This window comes from Bubalus kerabau, chromosome 16 (genome assembly GCF_029407905.1).
Source record: "Bubalus kerabau isolate K-KA32 ecotype Philippines breed swamp buffalo chromosome 16, PCC_UOA_SB_1v2, whole genome shotgun sequence".
Lineage (NCBI taxonomy): Eukaryota > Metazoa > Chordata > Mammalia > Artiodactyla > Bovidae > Bubalus > Bubalus kerabau.
The window spans coordinates 75563115-75581534 of NC_073639.1; the positions used below are offsets into that span (position 1 = coordinate 75563115).

General features: G+C 66.3%; 1 protein-coding gene across 3 annotated transcripts in view; it reads left to right on the plus strand.

The window, feature by feature from the left end:
• The window catches only part of CABIN1 (calcineurin binding protein 1), a 71661-nt gene that overhangs the window by 35359 nt on the left and 17882 nt on the right, over positions 1–18420 (plus strand). For all 3 annotated transcript variants that reach the window (XM_055549704.1, XM_055549705.1, XM_055549706.1), the window contains exons 27-29: positions 3824–4006; positions 6275–6606; positions 11921–12034. In XM_055549704.1, the coding sequence (XP_055405679.1) occupies positions 3824–4006; positions 6275–6606; positions 11921–12034 (629 nt within the window). The remainder of the gene's footprint in view (positions 1–3823; positions 4007–6274; positions 6607–11920; positions 12035–18420) is intronic.

Sequence of the window (18420 nt, forward strand, 5' to 3'; positions counted from 1 at the left end):
CGTCCCGCTTGCGCTGCCCCAGCTCGCTTCAGGGACTGAGCTGACGCATGCTGGCCCTCGGTGCGGCTCCCTGCTGCCCGCGGCCGGGGCGCCTCCGCGTCGCTGTGCTGTGTTTGGAGAATGTGTGTCTGACGCGCTTGGCTTCCGTCCCGGCTCCAGCCGGACGCACCGCAGCCCCGGCCCCCTGCACCACCCGCCTGCCCGGCAGGCCCCTCTGTCCCGGCTCTAGCCGGACGCACCGCAGCCCCGGCCCCCTGCACCACCCGCCTGCCCGGCAGGCCCCACCGTCTACACTCCTGTCGCCTTGCTGCTTTTCACTTAGAAAGGCTGCGAAGGCAGCAGACTCTTGCGTGGTCTCCCAAGGACAGGGCCCGGGTGTGTGTCCGGGCGGGGCGGGGCAGCGTCCTCGAGGACAGGTGGACGCAGGGCAGGCTGTGTTCTGGGCACAGACCAGCCCACGGCGCCCGGGCACTCCTGCATCCCCACAGGGCGGGCCCAGCGTCAGGAGAGGGCGGGGGCTGGGAGAGGGCCGGCCCCTGCGCCTCCTCTCCCCTCCTCCCCTGCGCCTCCTCTCCCCTCCTCCCCTGCGCCTCCTCTCCCCCCCTCCCCTGCGCCTCCTCTCCCCACCTCCCCTGCTCCTCCTCTCCCCCCCTCCCCTGCGCCTCCTCTCCCCTCCTCCCCTGCGCCTCCTCTCCCCACCTCCCCTGCGCCTCCTCTCCCCACCTCCCCTGCGCCTCCTCTCCCCCCCCCCGCGCCTCCTCTCCCCCCCTCCCCTGCGCCTCCTCTCCCCCCCTCCCCTGCGCCTCCTCTCCCCCCCTCCCCTGCGCCTCCTCTCCCCTCCTCCCCTGCGCCTCCTCTCCCCTCCTCCCCTGCGCCTCCTCTCCCCCCCTCCCCTGCGCCTCCTCTCCCCCCCTCCCCTGCGCCTCCTCTCCCCTCCTCCCCTGTGCCTCCTCTCCCCCTCTCCCCTGCGCCTCCTCTTTCCCCCTCCCTGGTCCTCAGGCCACAGCTCTTCGTGGGGTCTGGGGAGTGCCTGCTGGTGCTCAGCCTAGGAGAGGACGCCGTTGGGGGAGCCTAGATGAGGCCTCGGTTGGGTCTCCGTGTCCCTGGGGCAGTGCTTGGTGCCCCGAGGGAGCGTCGTGAGCTGCCTCTGGGGTTTGGTGGATCAGGAGAACTTCGTGGAGGAGGGCCATTTCAGGCGAGGGACCGTGGGAGCAAAGACATGGAGCTTGAAGTTTGTCATGGTGTTCGGACGCTGAGTGACCAGGTGGGAGAAGAGAGACCCTGAGGGGAGGCTGCTGCTGCCTTTCTTGGGAGTGTGGAGTGGGTTCCTGGTGTTTCTTCTCCGGGGCATCTGTCCAGTCTCCTGGGCCTGTATGGGGGGCCCCGTTCCATGGCCAGCCCTGCTCCCAGTGGATGAGTCCTTTCCTGGTGGTCATCAGGGCCTGACGGGGCAGACCTTGCCAGTTTAAAGAGTTCTGAAAATACTGACTGCACTCAGGTTGACTTTGCTTAGAAGCCTGTTGTTTTCTGGCCAGCAGAACAGGGTCATCCTGTTGGGGTTCAGCAGCCAGAGTGGCCACAGTTCTGACCACACCGGCATACGGTTCTTTCCTTGAGCCTTCATGTAGCCCAGCTAATGGACTGGATGGCCGTGGGCCATTTCCAGTCATCCTGCCAGAGCGAACAGAGAGAACACAGCAGGGAGCGCGCGTCTTGTCACCAGAGCTCTTTTGGGCTGGCCTGGGAGTCCTCAGAGTCCAGGGGGTGTGGGCTGAGTCGGACCTGCCTGAAGGGAGCCCCAGGGGAAGGCCCGCCCTGAGTCAGCGGGCTGGGCCCTGCTCCCTGCACCCCCAGCTCTGTCCCCTTGCCCTGGGCCCTAGGCTCCCCCTGAAGCTTGGGGAGGGGTGCCTGGGTGGTGGGTGGTCCCCAGGGTCCACCGTGTGCCTCTCCCTGGAAGGCCCTCCCGTCCAGCCCTGTGGGTCTCCCGGTTCTCCACTGGGTCTGGCCCTGCCTTAGGACTGGGGCCTGGAAGCCCCCAGCACAACCCCTGCAAAGGCCTCACGGGGGCTTGACTGGCTTCTTGGTGTGAAACCTTGCTTGCTTCGTAGCACTGGAAATCAGGATCATTTTCAGCAGCCTCACGCTGACCCTCTTAGACACACACAGAAGTTAGGAAAGACCTGTCCCAGGGCCCTTAGTCCCCAGTCGTGGCCATCTTTGCAGCGACACACATGTCCTCTGGTTCCCGGTGGTGGGGCATGAGCACCCACACGCTCTTGCTCCCCAGGCCCGTCTTCCCTAGAGCTGCAGGGCGCTGTCTGACGGTGGCCCTGCAGGCTTCAGGCCCTTTCCCTGTCCCTGCTGAGCTGCAGCCTCTTGTGACGGTCGTATTTTATTTCTCTGATCGGTTTATTCACAAGTCTTTTTATGGAGTAACGTAGCATCTGCACTGGGGTTGAGACGTCTTCAGGGACTGAAGTCTGTCCTCGGGTGACATGGTCCCGCGTCGTGGGCGGCGTGCCTCTCCCCTCCGTCAGGCTCTTGCCTCGAGCGCGGTCAGCTCACGCTGCGTGGCTGCGCTTCTTCTGTGGACAGCAGTAGTTTAGAGAAAGTAAACATGGAGAGGAGGAGCAGGGCGTCTCTGACGTGGTTGTGTCGATTGTTTTGTTTCTCGATAGTGCTCTTTTTACTTGTGTGTGTGTGTGTGTGTGTGTGTGTGTGTGTGTGTGTGTCTTAGATTTCTTGGGGACTTGGGATAGCACGTGTAGGACAGAAGACGCTGAAGGGAGTGAGGTTCGTGCCCAGAACGGGCTTCGGTCTGTGCTCCCAGGCGTGAGGTGGAGGCTGGGCGGGGCTGGGCCCTGCCGTCACTGGGCCTCCTCAGGGCCCCCGCCCCGGACTCCAGTTCCACCGGCACTGCCTTCTGCTCAGGGCCGGCTGGTCGGCCGGAAGGCTTCTCAGGGTCCGTCTCTGCCTGCCACTCACTTCGGCCTCCGTGTGCCCCTCGGGGGGGTTCCTCCGCGTCCTCACCCCTCTCCCTGCAGCGGAGTTCTTGTCCTGGAGTCGGCACCTGCCGGCCTGGGCTGGGCCTGGCCGGTCCTCTGCGGTCTGGGTGCCGCCGCCTAGCCGGCGGGCCAGGTCCCTGCGTCTTGCGGTGGGAGCACTGGGGCCCGGGGCCTCGTGCAGGGCAGGCGTTTCCCGCGGGGCTTCACCTGCCCTGTGCGGCCCGGTGCCTTTGGCTTTGCTCCCTTGAGGAGAAGGTCCAGCCAGGGCTTCACGCCCTTCCCCCAGCCGTGGCCCGCACCCCAGGCGGGGCCCCTCGTCTCCCCTCCCCTCTCTTCCTCAAGCAGCTGAGAGGTGGTGGAGAGGCACCCGTGGGCGAGCCCAGGCGTCTGTACTGTCACTGCAGACCCGCCACACGTTGGCTAACGGCGTGGGCTGAGCCCTGACCCTCTCGGTCACATGTGCCTGTTACGGCAGGAACGCCCTGCGGTGGTGTACGGCCACTACCACGTGTCTCCTCCCAGCCCCACGTTCCGCCGGATCGCACTGGCAACTCGCGGTCAGCCTCGGCGGGAGCACTCATGGTGCAGGAGCCAAGGATGTTACAAGCGCACGCTTGTCCCTTAGAGCCAGCTGTCAGACACGCACCGGAGCACCGCTCCCCAGGGAAGGAAGCCCTGGGAGACTGGTGCCTCTGGGAGGGGCTCGATGCCTCCAGGGGGGCAGGCCGGGCAGTGAGCAGTGGCTGCAGGGGGCTCCCGGGGAGGCCCCTCTGGGCCCCACTGCGCGGCTCACCCACCGCTGCTCTCCTCCTCCCCAGAGCGCAGCCAGGACAGCACAGCCGTGGCGCTCTCGGACTCCAGCTCCACCCAGGACTTCTTCAGCGAGCCCGCCAGCTCCCAGGAGGGCTCCCGGAGGCCCTGCGCAGAGAAGAGGCCGCCCGCTCCTGGCTCCCAAGCAGGACTGCCTGGTAAAGACCTTCCGGCGGCCACAGAGGAGAGAGGTACGGAGCCCTGACTCGGCGCGGCTGGTCGGCCAGGTGTCCTGCGAGTGGCCTGGCCTCTGCCCTGGCGCCTCCGCCGGTGCCCGGGACCACGGTCAGCCGAGTCACTCCCAGGCCGGGCCTCGCTGCTTCTCTGGAAGGGTGGGAATGACCCCCAGGCCTGCTTGTGGGTCGTGGAGTTCAACGCAGCATCTCAGGAAGGTGCGTGACGCTCGGTGAGCACTGGGGACGCTGTCCTTGTCAGACCCCCGGGCCCGTGCAGACCCCACAGTGTCCCGTCTCACACGTACTCCTTGTCAGACCCCCGGGCCCGTGCAGACCCCACAGTGTCCCATGCATCACATGTGCTCCTTGTCAGACCCCCGGGCCCGTGCAGACCCCACAGTGTCCCATGCATCACATGTGCTCCTTGTCAGATCCCTGGGCCCGTGCAGACCCCACAGTGTCCCATGCGTCACACGTGCTCCTTGTCAGACCCCCGGGCCCGTGCAGACCCCACAGTGTCCCATGCGTCACATGTGCTCCTTGTCAGACCCCCGGACCCGTGCAGACCCCACAGTGTCCCGTCTCACACGTGCTCCTTGTCAGATCCCCGGGCCCGTGCAGACCCCACAGTGTCCCATGCGTCACACGTACTCCTTGTCAGATCCCTGGGCCCGTGCAGACCCCACAGTGTCCCATGCATCACACGTGCTCCTTGTCAGACCCCCGGGCCCGTGCAGACCCCACAGTGTCCCATCTCACACGTGCTCCTTGTCAGACCCCTGGGCCCGTGCAGACCCCACAGTGTCCCATGCGTCACACGTGCTCCTTGTCAGACCCCCGGGCCCGTGCAGACCCCACAGTGTCCCATGCGTCACACGTGCTCCTTGTCAGACCCCCGGGCCCGTGCAGACCCCACAGTGTCCCATGCATCACACGTGCTCCTTGTCAGACCCCCGGGCCTGTGCAGACCCACATGGTGTCCCATCTCACACGTGCTCCTTGTCAGATCCCCGGGCCCATGCAGACCCCACGGTGTCCCATGCGTCACACATGCTCCTTGTCAGACCCCCGGGCCTGTGCAGACCCACATGGTGTCCCATCTCACACGTGCTCCTTGTCAGATCCCCGGGCCCGTGCAGACCCCACGGTGTCCCATGCATCACACGTGCTCCTTGTCAGATCCACGGGGAGACCCACATGGTGTCCCGTGTGTCACACGTGCTCCTTGTCAGACCCCTGGGCCCGTACAGGCCCACATGGTGTCCCGTCTCACACGTCTGAACCCCTCCGCCTTTCTTGGCAGGGCCCTGATCTGGCCCTGGGGTCTGCCCAGCTCCCGACTCCTGCAATCCCCGGGCCCCACTGTGGAAGCCAGTGGTCAGCCCCACTTCTGGCCTTGCTGGGAGGCTGCAGGCAGGCGGGCAGTCCTGTCCATGCTCTGAGGCCAAGGCTGGTTGGCCAGCCATGGATTTTGAAACCATTTCCATGCTGGCCCAGCTGGGGCTCACAGCTGCTTGGCAGATAGCAGCAGCAACAGCCAAGCCTCCTAACATCCCTGGGAAAAGCACTGGCTGTTCCCATTTACTGGACAAGTACCTGAGGTCCAAAGGGCTGAGTCTGCACCCTTATCTGCTCCCCCATGCTGCCTGTCTGGTGGGAGAGTGGTAACCTGTCCTTGGGGTCCAGGCCTGGCTCCAGAGTCGCCACACAGGCCCTGGATGGGACAGTCTGGACTCAGGGGCTTATGTGTGGGTATGGCCATGTGGCCAGAGCCATACATGCTAGGGAGGCCCCCAGCTGTCTGCTCCCTGCCACCTGTCCCTGCTGGCCTCACCACAACCCCGAAGGGTCAGGGACGGGGCATTGATCGTGGGTGGTGGGTGTACTGGGTTGGCGCAGAGTGCCTCTGGTCTTTCCCTAAGATGGAGAGGGAGACTGGGGTGGGGGGCGCTGAGCCTGGAGCTGCTGCCCTGGGTGGAGGCACCTCGCCTGCCCCTGCGGACCGTGTCCTCGCACCCCTGCACCACCTGGAGGCAGACAGCCTGTGCCCCATCTGCAGGGGCACCCCGCGCGCAGCCCCACCTCTGCTGCACCCCAGCTGGGATGTCCTGTGTTGTCAGGGAGGAGACGGGAGGCCTCGGGGGGCCCTGGGGGCAGAGCCCCCGCTGCGGGGTCTCCCTGTGCCGCTGTGCACCTGTCACGAGGCGTTCCTGCCGCCGGTGCAGCCGGCCACGAGGAGGGCTCTAGAGCTGAGGTGACGCGCTCTCCTTGTTCTCAACGCAGGGAAAGCCGAGGAGTCCTCAGAGAGCAACGAAGGCTCCCGGGCCACCGAGCAGGGCAGTCAGAAGCCTGCCGCCGACGCCCCAGGCCCCGCTGGCGGCCCTGCCAAGCCCCAGATGCCTGGGCCAGCCCCGGGGGACGGGAGGAAGCGGGCGGATACGCCCGGGGAGCCGCTGGCATTCCCGCAGGGGCTGCCCGCCGGGGCGGAGGAGCAGCGGCAGTTCCTCACCGAGCAGTGCGTGGCCTCGCTGCACCTCTGCCTCGGCCGCTTCCCACAGCACTACAAGAGCCTCTACAGGCTGGCCTTTCTCTACACGCACAGCAGGACCCACAGGGTGAGCCCCCGCAGCGGCCCTGGGCTCGCGTGGGCGGGGCGGCTGGGAGGGGGCGTGGCTTGCGTGGACCTCCTGGCCCTCTGCACCCCTGGCAGCCTCCTCCAGCTCCGGCAGGCAGACAGTGTAGACTCAGCAGCAGGGCCCCAGACGTAAGGGCTCCCGTGCTTCCCACCAGGCCTCTCGTGCGGGCGCTTAGCGTTGGTGGGGGGAGTGGGGTCTGTCTGCATCCTTTTCTGGGCTCCCCACTCACCCGGAGGAGCTGGGGAGACAGCCCCCCAGAGCTGCATTCACACGGGGCAGATCTGCAATACACCAGTGAGCCGATGAGGCGAGTCCCATCATGACAGGTCCCACAGGGAAAGTAGTGGGGCCCAGGCAGGCTGCGGTGCTGCTGTGTCTCGAGGAAGGCACCGCTCTCGGAGCCCGAGGGTGGAGGAGCCGTGGCGGCTGCAGGGAGGGGAAGGCATTGCCCAGGCGGGCGAGGGGCTGGCAGGGTGGCCCCCGGGTCCAGCTGTGGCCTCCACTCTTGTCTGGCTCCCCCGCTCAGTAAGGCCTGGGCTCAGGAGCCGCTCCCCTCAGAGGCCCGTGCTGGGGGCCTGAAGAGGCAGGGAGGGGAAACAGCCTGAGCAGAGCTGGCTGTGGCGGGAAGCCCCCTGACAGCTGCTGTGGGGCGTGGCGCAGTGCGGAGCGGCTGTGCGTGCGGCAGGCCGGCTCCCCAGGGCAGGGCACATGGGCACTGCAGCCTGGTGGGGGCTGCGGGCTCTCCGGCTTTCCCGGCCCCCGCTACGCGTCCCTGTCCGCCTGGCTGCGCCCGGCCGTGCCCGGGCCTTCTGCACTTGGCAGACCTGGGTTTGAATGAAGCCTCTCAGGAGCAGTCTGTGGGGCCTGCGAGCGCTCTCACCTCCTCCAGAAGCAGGGCTGAGAAGGGACCTGGGGGGTGAGATGCCCCGAGAACGGAGGGGCGGTCACCGGCTGCTGGAGGGAGAGCGGGGCTGCCACGCAGGCCCCGGGGGGCCCCGGGCGCCTCCACAATCCCACAGATGGCTCTAATCTGGGCCTGGGGTTGGGCCGTGCGGGCTCCTCAGCCTGTGTCCTTGCTGGGCAGGTTTTCGAAAAGCAGGAAACCACACTTATGTCAGCTAGAGAACTCGGGGGCTCTGTCCACAGTTCTGCTGGTGTGAAACAAAGGCCGCCCCGCGTGTGTATTTGCACACACAACAGTGACCGTCAGTGGTCACGTCCTCTGCTCGATGTCAGGCAGCCCGGCTCCTGGGGCCCAGCCGTCTCCACCGCGCCTCCCCCCATACTCACCATGGGCCTGTCCCTGCTCACTGTTGGCCCTGTGCTCTTCTGCAAATTAGCCCAGGTCGTTTGGGTCCCCTGTGCTGGGCTGATGGGCTGTGGGGCCCGTGGGGTGGGCGTGGGCCCAGAGGCAGGGACGAGGCTGCCCAGCTGTCTGTTCTGTGGGGCCATACCGCACGTCTGTGGCTCCTCAGTCCCCGCATGTCCCGCCTGGTGGCCTGCTTCCCCAAGATGGACTTCCCTTTCTGCAGCAGCCAGGGGCCCCGCAGGCTGCTGTTTGCTCTGCACAGAGGCCTTGCTGGGTGGCTTTCAAACACCTCACTGCCTCACAGGCTGAGTGCCGGGCCCGGTGGAGCAGCCTGCCGTCCTGGGGCCTGGCCAGAGCTCTTGGTGGCCTGTCTCTGACCAGCGGTGACCACCTCCCACACAGCTGTTGGGTAACAGACGCTTCCTGCTGTGCGGGCTCAGCAGCAGTCCGTTTCCTTGTCGAGCCCGCCTGGGCGTGGCAGTGGCATCTCCATGCTCCCCGCTTATGGCTCTGTGGCTGCCCGGGGCAGAGCGGCCCCAGCGGAGCCAGCCTCAGACCCCTCGGGTCCTGCCCAAGGGCCCCACCCGAGGACCACAGCCCGTCTCCTCTGTGTTGGCACCACCCAGGCTTGTGGCCCTGCCAGCCCTTCTGTAGTCGTCCGTCCCTGGGGACCCTTGACATCCCCCAAGGCTGCCCTCCAGCCCAGGGTCAGCTTTGCTGTACACCAGACTCCTGCCTTGGGGCCCCCCAAGGTGCGGCTCCTGCTGGCCTGCGGTGGGGGGGCACGCCTGAGGACACAGGCTCCCAGGTGCTCCTACACCTTGGGGAAGGTCACCGCACCCGAGTCTGGTGCTTGCTGCTCATGATTCTCCAAGGGCTTGGTCTTGGCAGGAGTTTGAGTCCTAGGCTGTGGCATTACTCATAAAATTGTGGTTCCCACCGTCCACGTGGGCCACTCAAAGACCTTTCAGCACAGGGGTCCTGGAGCTCGCTGAAGCATGGCTCCACCAGCCTGCTGCCTCTGGCTCGCCTGGAGAACCGGGGACCCCACCTGCGGCGAGGGATCAGGACTGAGTGGGTTACAATGTGTTCCTGGAGCCAGACAGTCTTGGAAAAGGACAGACCTGGAAAACTCACACGTCCCAATGTCAGAGCTCACTGCAAATCTCCAGTAATCAAAGCAGGGTGGACTATTATTCAGCCTTAAAAAGAAAGGACACTCTGATGCCTGCTCCAACACGGATGTCCTCAGTGAAATTAGTCAGACACAAAGAAAGAACAAATCCAGTGGAACTCCACACACGTGTGGTCCCAGGAGCTGGTGTTGAATGGGGACGGGGCTCAGATTGGCAAGGCGAAGAGTCCCAGGGGGGCTCGAGACGCGGTTGCACAGCGGTGTGGACGCACGACTTCGCGAGCTGCTCACTTGAAAGTGGTCCCTCTGGTGGAGTTTGCGTTACGTGTCGCGTCACAGCTAAAAGGAGAACCAGTGTGGCGCTGCTCTCAGGGGCAATCACACATCAGCACAGGCGAGTCGGGAGTCCAGCAGTGCACGGGTGCGTCTGTGGTCGCTACATGTTCAACGAGGCTGCCACAGTCCTTTCGTGGCAGAAAAGGACAGTATCCTCTCAACAAACGGTGCTGGATAACTGGACAGCCAGAGTGAAGCTGGAGGCCTGCCTGTGCACTCAGTCGTGTCTGACTCTCTGCAACCCCGTGGACTGCAGCACGCCAGGCCTCCCTGTCCGTCACCAACTTCCAGAGCCTGCTCAGACCCATCCAAGCCTCCCTGTCCGTCACCAACTCCCAGAGCCTGCTCAGACCCATGTCCATGGAGTAGGTGATGCCCTCACAGTGTGTACAGAAGTTAACTTGAAATGGATTGAAGACCTCAATTTCAGAGTTGAAACTACAAGACTCCTAGAAGAAAACATACACGTAAATCTTAATGATCTCGGATTAGGCGATGATTCCATAGATACAACGCTAAAAGCACAGGTGACTGGAAATAGATAAGTAAACCAGACACCATCAAAATGGGAAACTTCTGTGCTTCAAAGGACACTGCCAAAGTGGGAAGAGGATCGGCAGGGTGGGAGAGAGATGTGCAGATCACGCATCTGACAAGAGACTAGTATCCAGGAGACACGAAGAGCTCTGACAACTCGTTGATTAAAAGCCAGCCCAACTTAAAAATGGGCAAAGGCCCTGAATAGACGTCTCTCCAAGAAGACACACGCAGGGCCAGGCAGCAGCAGAAAAGACGCCCCACGCAATGACCCATGAGGGAGATGCAGCCCAAGCCACACCGGGACGCTGGTGCCCCCATGCATGGCGCCTGGGTGCTGCCTGCCTGGAGGTGCCCGCCGACCCCACGGAGCTGCAGGGCCAGAGGCCACGAGCAGCGTGCTTCCCTGTGCAGGCTTCCTGCTTCTCCCCTGGGTGGTGCGGGGTCCCTGTGCCAGGCTGCTCTTGCCATCCTCTGCCCGCTCTGGCCCTCCTGGGTCACGGATGTCCCGAGAGAAAGAAGCCGAGCCTGGGCCGGGCATGGAGATGGCCGGACCCCTCCCTGCACCCCATCCAGAAGCAGGGGCTTGTCTGGGCCTCCTAGTGAGGACAGACAGAGGAGGGCCTGCCTGGCCCGACCCCGCCCATACTCCACCGCGGGGCCTTCCCCGCGCCCCCCAGCCTTCCTGAGCCTTGCCCGCTTCTGGGGTCCTCCTCTGGGCTGCGGCAGCACCCTGACAGCAGCTCCCACCGGCGTGTCACTAAGAGGCTATGCCCAGTGACAGAGAGTGAGGCTGGCAGAGGGGCCTGAGCCACGTGAGGTGACGGAGGGGCCTCAGACCCCTGAGCATGGGCCAGCCCTCCCCCTCAGGCTCAGCTGGTGCAGCCTGCCCGGGTCCTCAGGGGCTGGGGGGAGGGGTGCGGGGCCCACAGCCTCTCTGCTCCAGCTGTGTGAGGACAGGCAAGTTCATGCTGCCCACCAGGTAGGGACGTGCGACCGGCCTTGTGAGCCCTGAGGCATCCCCACACAGAGGGAACTCAAGGGAGACACTGGCCTCACGCCCGCCCCAGCCTCCTGCCTCCCAGGGACACCTCCCCGAGAGCTTGGCAGGGGGGAGGGCAGGGCAGGCCAGAGGCTCATGTCGCCAAGGTCAGGGCAGGCCGGCTCCTGGGAGGAGGAGTGGGTGTGCAGACAGAGGCTTTCCTGCTGGCATCCTGGCCCTAGGAGTGGCCCAGTGGCCACCGCCATCCTCCACGTGGGCAGCGGAGGCCCAGAAAGGGTGATCTACTCCTCAGGGCTGCGGGGTGCCCCCACACGGGCCAGCACGTGTGTGTAGCTCTGCCAGCAGATCCGGGCACCCGCAAGCCTGTTTGGGGGGCAGCAGGAGTGTTTCTAACAGCACGGCCTCATGCGCCAGCCTCCAGGCTCCCAGGAACTGTCTGTGGGAGGCTGACGGACCAGCCCAGTCTGCGCTCCCCTCAAGGGCTTGGTGTTCAGGCCTCGCCCTCCCTGCTTCCACCAGGAGAACCATGGCCTGAGCCGTGGACAGAGCCACTCCCCACAAACTCGCTTCCCCTGGCGTCCTGTAGCTCCGGCTCCCCTGGGCCTAGGGCTCTCATCTGCAGACTGACAAGTCAGCCTGGATGCTTTGGGCTGCTGGGGGACCCCGGCCGACAGTGGGGTGCTGGGTCCATGCAGCATCTTGCGCAGCTGGGCAGGGCCAGGCATCCCCGTCTGTGCCCTCCCTAGGCAGTCCGCGGCCGCGCTCTCCTAGGTCAGCTGTGTGGGGCGTGAGACCAGCTCGGAAATGTACCCACAGCCGGGTGATCAAGCCAGGGCCGTGGGCGCCACAGGACGGCTGTCTGCGGGCGCTGCCGCTTGGCTGGCGCAGCCTGGAGGGAGGGGACTGCCCCTCTCCCCGTGGGTGCCCGGAGCTGCCCACACACTCACTCCCAACCTACTTCTTGCTTCCCCAGAACCTCCAGTGGGCCCGCGACGTGTTGCTAGGCAGTGGTATCCCGTGGCAACAGCTGCAGCACATGCCGGCACAGGGGCTCTTCTGCGAGAGGAACAAGACCAATTTCTTCAACGTGAGTACTTTGCCTTGTTGATTTCCGCGGCTGCGGGCTGCTGGCGCCTGTCATGGGCGGCGGGCGCAGGAAATGACCCCGGGGTAGGCGGGAGGGCGGCATCCTCAGAGGCCCTGCGGGGTGGCGCAGGCGAGAGCGCGCCAGGCTAGGGAGCGCGCCCTGCTTGTCGAGAGGCTCCTGGCAGGTGGCTGCCCCTCCCGGCACCTGTGGGAGAGGCCTGGGGAGCTTGGCGGGGCTCCGGGGCCGCACAGGGGTCTCTGTGCGAGGGTTCCCAGGCCCGTGTCCTGCTCCCCCCGTGGGGGCCTGGGCACCGGGGTTGGCTGGGGCCGTGCTGCTGCAGAGAAAGCGAGTGTGGCCAGTGCTGGGCTCTGAGTGCCCTCTGGTGCTCCACGCAGGGTGGGGTCCTGCCCCTGGGGCCCCGGGAGCTTGCGGCTGTCCCCCGGCCAGGCCTCGCTCCCTCGCTCTGCTGGCACAGAGACCGCTGGTCTGCACTCTCGCCACCTCACCTCTGGGTCCCCGGCCTGCCCCCCTGTCCTTAGGGGGTTGCTTTGGTATGTCACACAGATCCTCTGAGCTTTGCTTTCTCCTGTGTTTTCCTTGGTTCCTTGTCACGTCTTGGGAAAGCGAACGGCGGATCTGGCCTGGGCCAGAGCCGGTGGGGGGGTGGGTCTTAGGTCTGGAAGGGTGCGGCAGATACTGGCTCTCGAGCTGAGAGGCGGCCAGGTGGGGGTTGTCTGGGTCCACGACACTTCTCCTCCTACTCAGGCGTGACCTGGGGTCGAGCAGGGCTCTCAAGCTGGGAGCATGTCCCTGCCAGCCTCTCCCTGAGAGTGTTTCGTAGGCAGGTGGTGGACAGAACCCACAGTCAGTCTGGGTGGTACTGGGGGTTTATAATGCGCGAGGGCCTCCCTCCCACCCAGATGCCCAGGCTGCAGCCACCGGCCCTCGTCACGTGGGTGTCCGTCCGTGGCCTGCCCACTGCAGAGCCCGCTGACGGGGCTGGGGGGTCAGGATGACCCCTCTTCTCCCTCCCAATGAGCTGAGGTTGCCGCCCTGGCCTGAGGTGGGGCAGAGGCCTGGGGGCTGGCCCTGAGGAGGTACCCGCAGGGCCGTCGTGGCCCCCTCGTCCTCAGGGCTGGGGCCGGGAGACCCATCTCCCGCTTGTCACGGGCAGCGTCTGACAGCCGTGGAGCCACGTCGGGCACGCTGTGGCTGCCAACAGCTGAGTCGCACGGCTGAGCCCAGCCCTGGGCGCCCTGCCCTCCGTAGCGGCATCGTGGGGGGCAGCCGCCGCTCCTTTCAAGTGTTCGTGCACAGAATCAGGCATGCCATCCACCTTGAGAAGACATGCCTGTGTGTCTGTGTGGGGATGTTTTCTGGTGGTGGTATTTTGATCCCGAGTCTTGGGGATGTTCCCCGAGGCTGCAGGCCACCTGCGGCCGTGTGTGCGTGCTGGCTGCGGGGCTGGGGGCCCGATACCACGCGCCCCTGGTGCGGCCCTGCCCGGACGCGGGTGGGAGGGTGGCCAGGGCAGAGGCGGCACCAGGCCCTCCTCGGGGCGTGAGGGGGCTGGGGGCCCACAGCAGAGGCCACATGCAGCGTCTGAGGGAGAGGCATGGACTTGGCACATATCCAGCCCCCCTACCCCCACCCCCAGCCTGACTGGGGCCCCGGCTCCCACCCACCCCTTCACTGCCCTGGAAAGTCCCATCTGTGGACTGAGCTGGGGCGGGCTGGGTCCCGGCCCAGGCGTGTCTCTGGGGCGGCCATGGCCCCAGCACCCCGACCCCCGACAGGCAGGCTGGCTGGGCCTTCGCCAGAGCAGACCCAGGGCTGCTGCGCGGTGCTGGCTGAGGCTGCAGCCCTGTCCGCCTGGCATGGTCTGGCTGGGCCCCAGGGAGGGACGGGCAGACGGCGTGTGGCCGCGTGACTCAGTGGTGGCTCCTCAGGACAACCGTGCAGGGAGCAGGGAGCCCAGCGTGGGCACACAGGCCGGCGGGAGGCAGCGAGGCAGGGCTGGGCCTGTGGGCGGTGCCCTCCTGAGCCAGTGCCAGCCTTGAGGGTCCGCAGAGCAGACCAGGGACGCAGAGGCGGGGGCACGTTTCTGAGGCCCAGAAGCTTCCAGGGCTTCTCGGGCAGGCGTTTGTCTGTCTGGTGGCAGGCCTGTGATGGCTGGAGCTGGGCTGCTCTGTCCAAGGCGCACCTCTCTCCCCTGGTAGTCAATCCAGAAACATTCCCATGGTAACGAAACCAGAGACGGCGCTCCTTTCTTCCCCAAAATGCTCACTGATTTTAGCAAGCAGGTTCTTTTCCTGTTTCAACCCAGTTTCCAGGCTGAGTGAAAGAAGTGACGGGAGCACCCCAGCGGGCACTCTTCCCGCATCCTGGGCTGTGCCTGCAGCGAGTCAGGGACCCGAGCGGGAGGGAGCAGAGTGGAGGCGCGGGCCACCCCTCCCCTCGGGCCCGCCCCCAGCTCAGGCTGCGGGGACCCGCGGCACCCGGCCGGTCTCTTGGCCTGGCCAGCTGGGCTCCCGCCCTGCACTCCTCACAAGGCCCACACCCGGCACAGTGCTGCCCCGGCAGGTGATCACGACAGGTGGGTGGGAGCCCTCGGCACACTCTGGGCCCTGAGAACCGGAAGGCGGCCTGCTTGGGGCTTGAGGGTGGGTGCAGCGGGGGGCCTGGTACCAGATGGGCCTGGCTAGAGGGTGGGGGCTTGCCCGGCTCAGGTGGGGCAGCCTGAGATGCGAACGTCGCTGTCCACACGCACCCCTGGGCCCGCCTGTGCGGCCCGGCGCCCACGCCTGCCCTCCCGCCGTGGTCGGAGGCTGTGGCTCTGCTGGTATGGCAGCGCCCCGACCCGTCTGCCCCGCCGCCCGGGCTCTCAGAACCAAAGCAGCTTGCATCTTGGCCTGCCTGTGGGGTGCCCAGGGCGACAGGGGCCGCTTCCCATGCTCAGGCCTGTCCCTTTGCCCCAGGGGCTCCGGCACACTCGGCAGGCAGCACTCCCGGTGGTCCTGTCCCAGCTCCCTGCTGCTTAAACCACAGGAGAAACGGTCGTCGGGAGTCGTTTCTGTGTCGTGACGTGTCTGAGTCTTGGAGCTGCTGCTTAAACCACAGGAGAAACGGTCGTCGGGAGTCGTTTCTGTGTCGTGACGTGTCTGTGTCTTGGAGCTGAGTGCTCCCCAAGGGCCCTGGTAGGAGGAATGTCCCTGCTTGGGAGCCCGCGGGGAACACCTGCCAGATGGGCAGAGCAGAAAGAGGAGTCCCTCCATCCCTGGCGCCCGTGTTTCTTGGCAGGTGTCCGTCCCACCCTGACCGCCTCCAGTGGTAGGTGACTGGGGGTCCGCCAGCCCCACCCAGCTGCAGAGGCCGGTGCTAGGGAGGGCCAGGCCCAGCTCCTGGCCAGGAGCCCCTGAGTTCAGAGACGGTGCCCAGCGTGCAGGTCAGGCCTCGGCTGGCACCCGTGCCCCCGGGGAGAGCACTGCTGTGCCGGCTGGACGCGGCCTCCAGGGCCCAGAGCTCCCCGGCAGTACCTGGCGGGCAAACATGACCCCCTCCTGCCCTCGAGAGCCCCGGGGGTCTCTGCCGGAGCCGGTCGCGACAGCAGGCTTGGCTGCCCTCCCCCCGCCCTCCCTGCTCCACGCCTGGGGGCCGGTGGGCAGCCCTGCCTCGCGGGCTTGATCCCCCCCCCGCCACTGAGTCACCGCACCGGCCCCGACAGCGGCCCCAAGTGCCGGCCCTTCGCAGGCTCAGCCCAGGGAAGAGGTACTGCTCTGCACACACCGCATGTTCCTGCCCCCCGGTGCTCGCTGGGGCCAGGGCCAGGCCAGTCCGGAGAGCACGCCGCCGCTGGCAGCAGCCCACGGCTTGTCCGAGGCTGGGCCCGCCACGTCCGCATCCCTCGGCTCAGCCGGCTGTGACCAGTCCCTCTGCCCACACCTCGAGGCGCGTGTCGCCGGGTGTGGAGCCGACCCGTGCCGGGCCGGGGCCAGCTGGGCTGAGAGATGTCCCGGGGCCCCAGGCCCAGGCATAGTGGAACAGGCAGTCCTGTCTCACGGAGGTGCCAGCAGGGGAGGCGCCCAGGCCAGGGCCCCACTCCCAGTCTGCGCCGGAGGAGGGACAAGGGCTTCACGCTGTCTCGTGCCAAAGCGTGGCTGGCGGGAGGGTGAGACTGGCGCTGGCCCCACGCTGGGGTCAGCCTGCTGGCGATGAGGGGCACATGTGGCCTGGGTAGGAGACCAGGGCTTCCCTGGGCACGGGCCCGAGGGCACCCAGCCACAAGGGGCAGGTGTGTCCCCCCCACGGCCTGCACCGCTCGCTGAGCCGCTGGAAGGGGCCGGGGGGCCGTGAGCGCGGCAGCGCCGTCCTGACGTCGGGGTGGAGGGGGACTGGGGGGACACAAGAGAAGGGGGCGTTCGACCCGAGGACACCCCAGCCCGGGCTGTAGTACGGGTCCACCCGCCACAGCGGTATTTTTAGCATTGTTGAAATGATCGATGGGCTGGTTGCAGAAGCAGAGTAAACAGAAGAGTCACTTCAAGTTCTCCAGAGAAAAAAGGCCCAGTTTTTAAGAGCCTTTAAAAGGTTAGCAAACTTGTGATTTCTTAGCTGCGCCGAGGTCTCCTTCCTTCTCGGGCCCCCGGCTCTGCAAGCTTGGTGGACTTTGTGGCCTTCTCGCGCTGGGCCCAGTTCGGTCTGGAGCAGGTACCTAAGGCCTTTGGGTGCACAGGATGCCCAGGCCCCGCCCAGATAGGAGCACGGCGGTCATAGATCTCTGCACAGCGGGACTGGGAGACCCCACTCCAGGTGGGCTGCCCCCGCCTGCATGCTCACCTGGCCCCTGGAGGCCAGTGTGGGCTCACCGTGCTGCCCCCTGCCAGGATGCTTGGGCAGAAACAGGCAGTGGGGTCTTTAGCCCCTGGCATCCTTGAGCCTACTGTGACGGTCCCCCCCATGGGGTGCGGAACTCAGCTCGGGGCCCACGTCCTGCAGGCGGCCTCCGTGCCAGAGTTTCTGACTAGCCCAGGCCAGCAGCCAGGAGCTTGCCATGTCGTGTTCCTGAGAGCAGTCTCCAGCGGGGACGCCTTTCCCACTGTGAGTCCTTTCTCAGAAGCTGGCTCCCGGGACTGGTGGCCCTGCTGAGGCTTTCTGAGGCAGGCACGTAGCAGGCTCAGCTTCGTCCCCTGGGATGCCGCCCCAGGCCAGGCGCCGTCTGGAGGACCGCAGGGGGGCAACTTCCGGAGGAGGCCCAGGGTTTGGAGCTGCCCAGACCAATGATGGAGAGGGCCGGGGCGGGGTGTGTCTGCTGGGGCCGCGGGAGCAGGACCCGCTGGGACTCCCTGAGGCCCTGGCTGGGGCGGTGGTGCCGCAGGGACCAATGATGGAGAGGGCCGGGGCGGGGTGTGTCTGCTGGGGCCGCGGGAGCAGGGCCCGCTGGGACCCCCGGAGGCCCTGGCTGGGGCGGTGCTGCCGCAGGGACCTGTGATGGGGGAGGGAGGCAGGGCTGCGCCAGTCCGCTTGGTCCTCTGGGCCCATGGGGCACCCGGCTCACTCCAGGTCCAGGGCCTCCCCGCGGCGCCCAGCCTGTGGCCGGGTGGTGGCCTGCGAGCCCAGGCACAGGGTGGGTGGATCCCCCAGGGCGTGGAGCCGACCCGCTGTCGTTCCCTGAGCTCAGGAGTGCCCCACATGGTGGCCACCAGGGCTGGGCTTGCGGGCCGCCTCCCTTGCCTTGCTGGTTGGCCTGTGGGACCTCAGTCCACGTGCTGCGCCTTGTGGATGCCTCGTCCATGCCAGGCCTGACCTTGGGCCTCCTGTACGCCCACGGGGGGCCTGGCACGCCGCCCTGCCCGTGGGTTCACCCTGCTGTTGACTTCCTGGTCCAAGCCCTCTGAGCTCAGTTTCCCCATGTCCAAAGGCCGGCCAGCTGGATGAGGTCAGTGGTTTTCCAGCCCTTTTTCCAAAAGCACCTTCTCACATACCCTGTTGGCAAACACGAAAGGGCAGCAGCTCCCAAAGTCAGGAAGGGCTGGGCCCACCTGCTCTGGCTGCGCGCTCCCTGTTGGAGGGGGCCTGAGCCCGGGGGAGATCCGGGGTCCCTGCCCCGCCACCCCTCTGCCCGCCAGCCAGGGCTTCCCTGCTCAGGTGCCAGGCTACCTTTCTTTCTACTTTTCCTACTTGGAAAGTTTGACCGAGTGGCTTCTGAGAGAGTGGCATGGAGTTTGAAATCCGAACCAGAGTGGCAGGCTCTAGGAGCCCCCCGCCTGGTTTCCATGGTGACAGGCTACGGCCCCCAAATGCCCCTGAGGGTGGAACACGGGCTCCCTCACAGGCCTGGCCGGGGACACACACAGCCAGCCCTGGGCCTGCCCCACACCTGGCCCCAC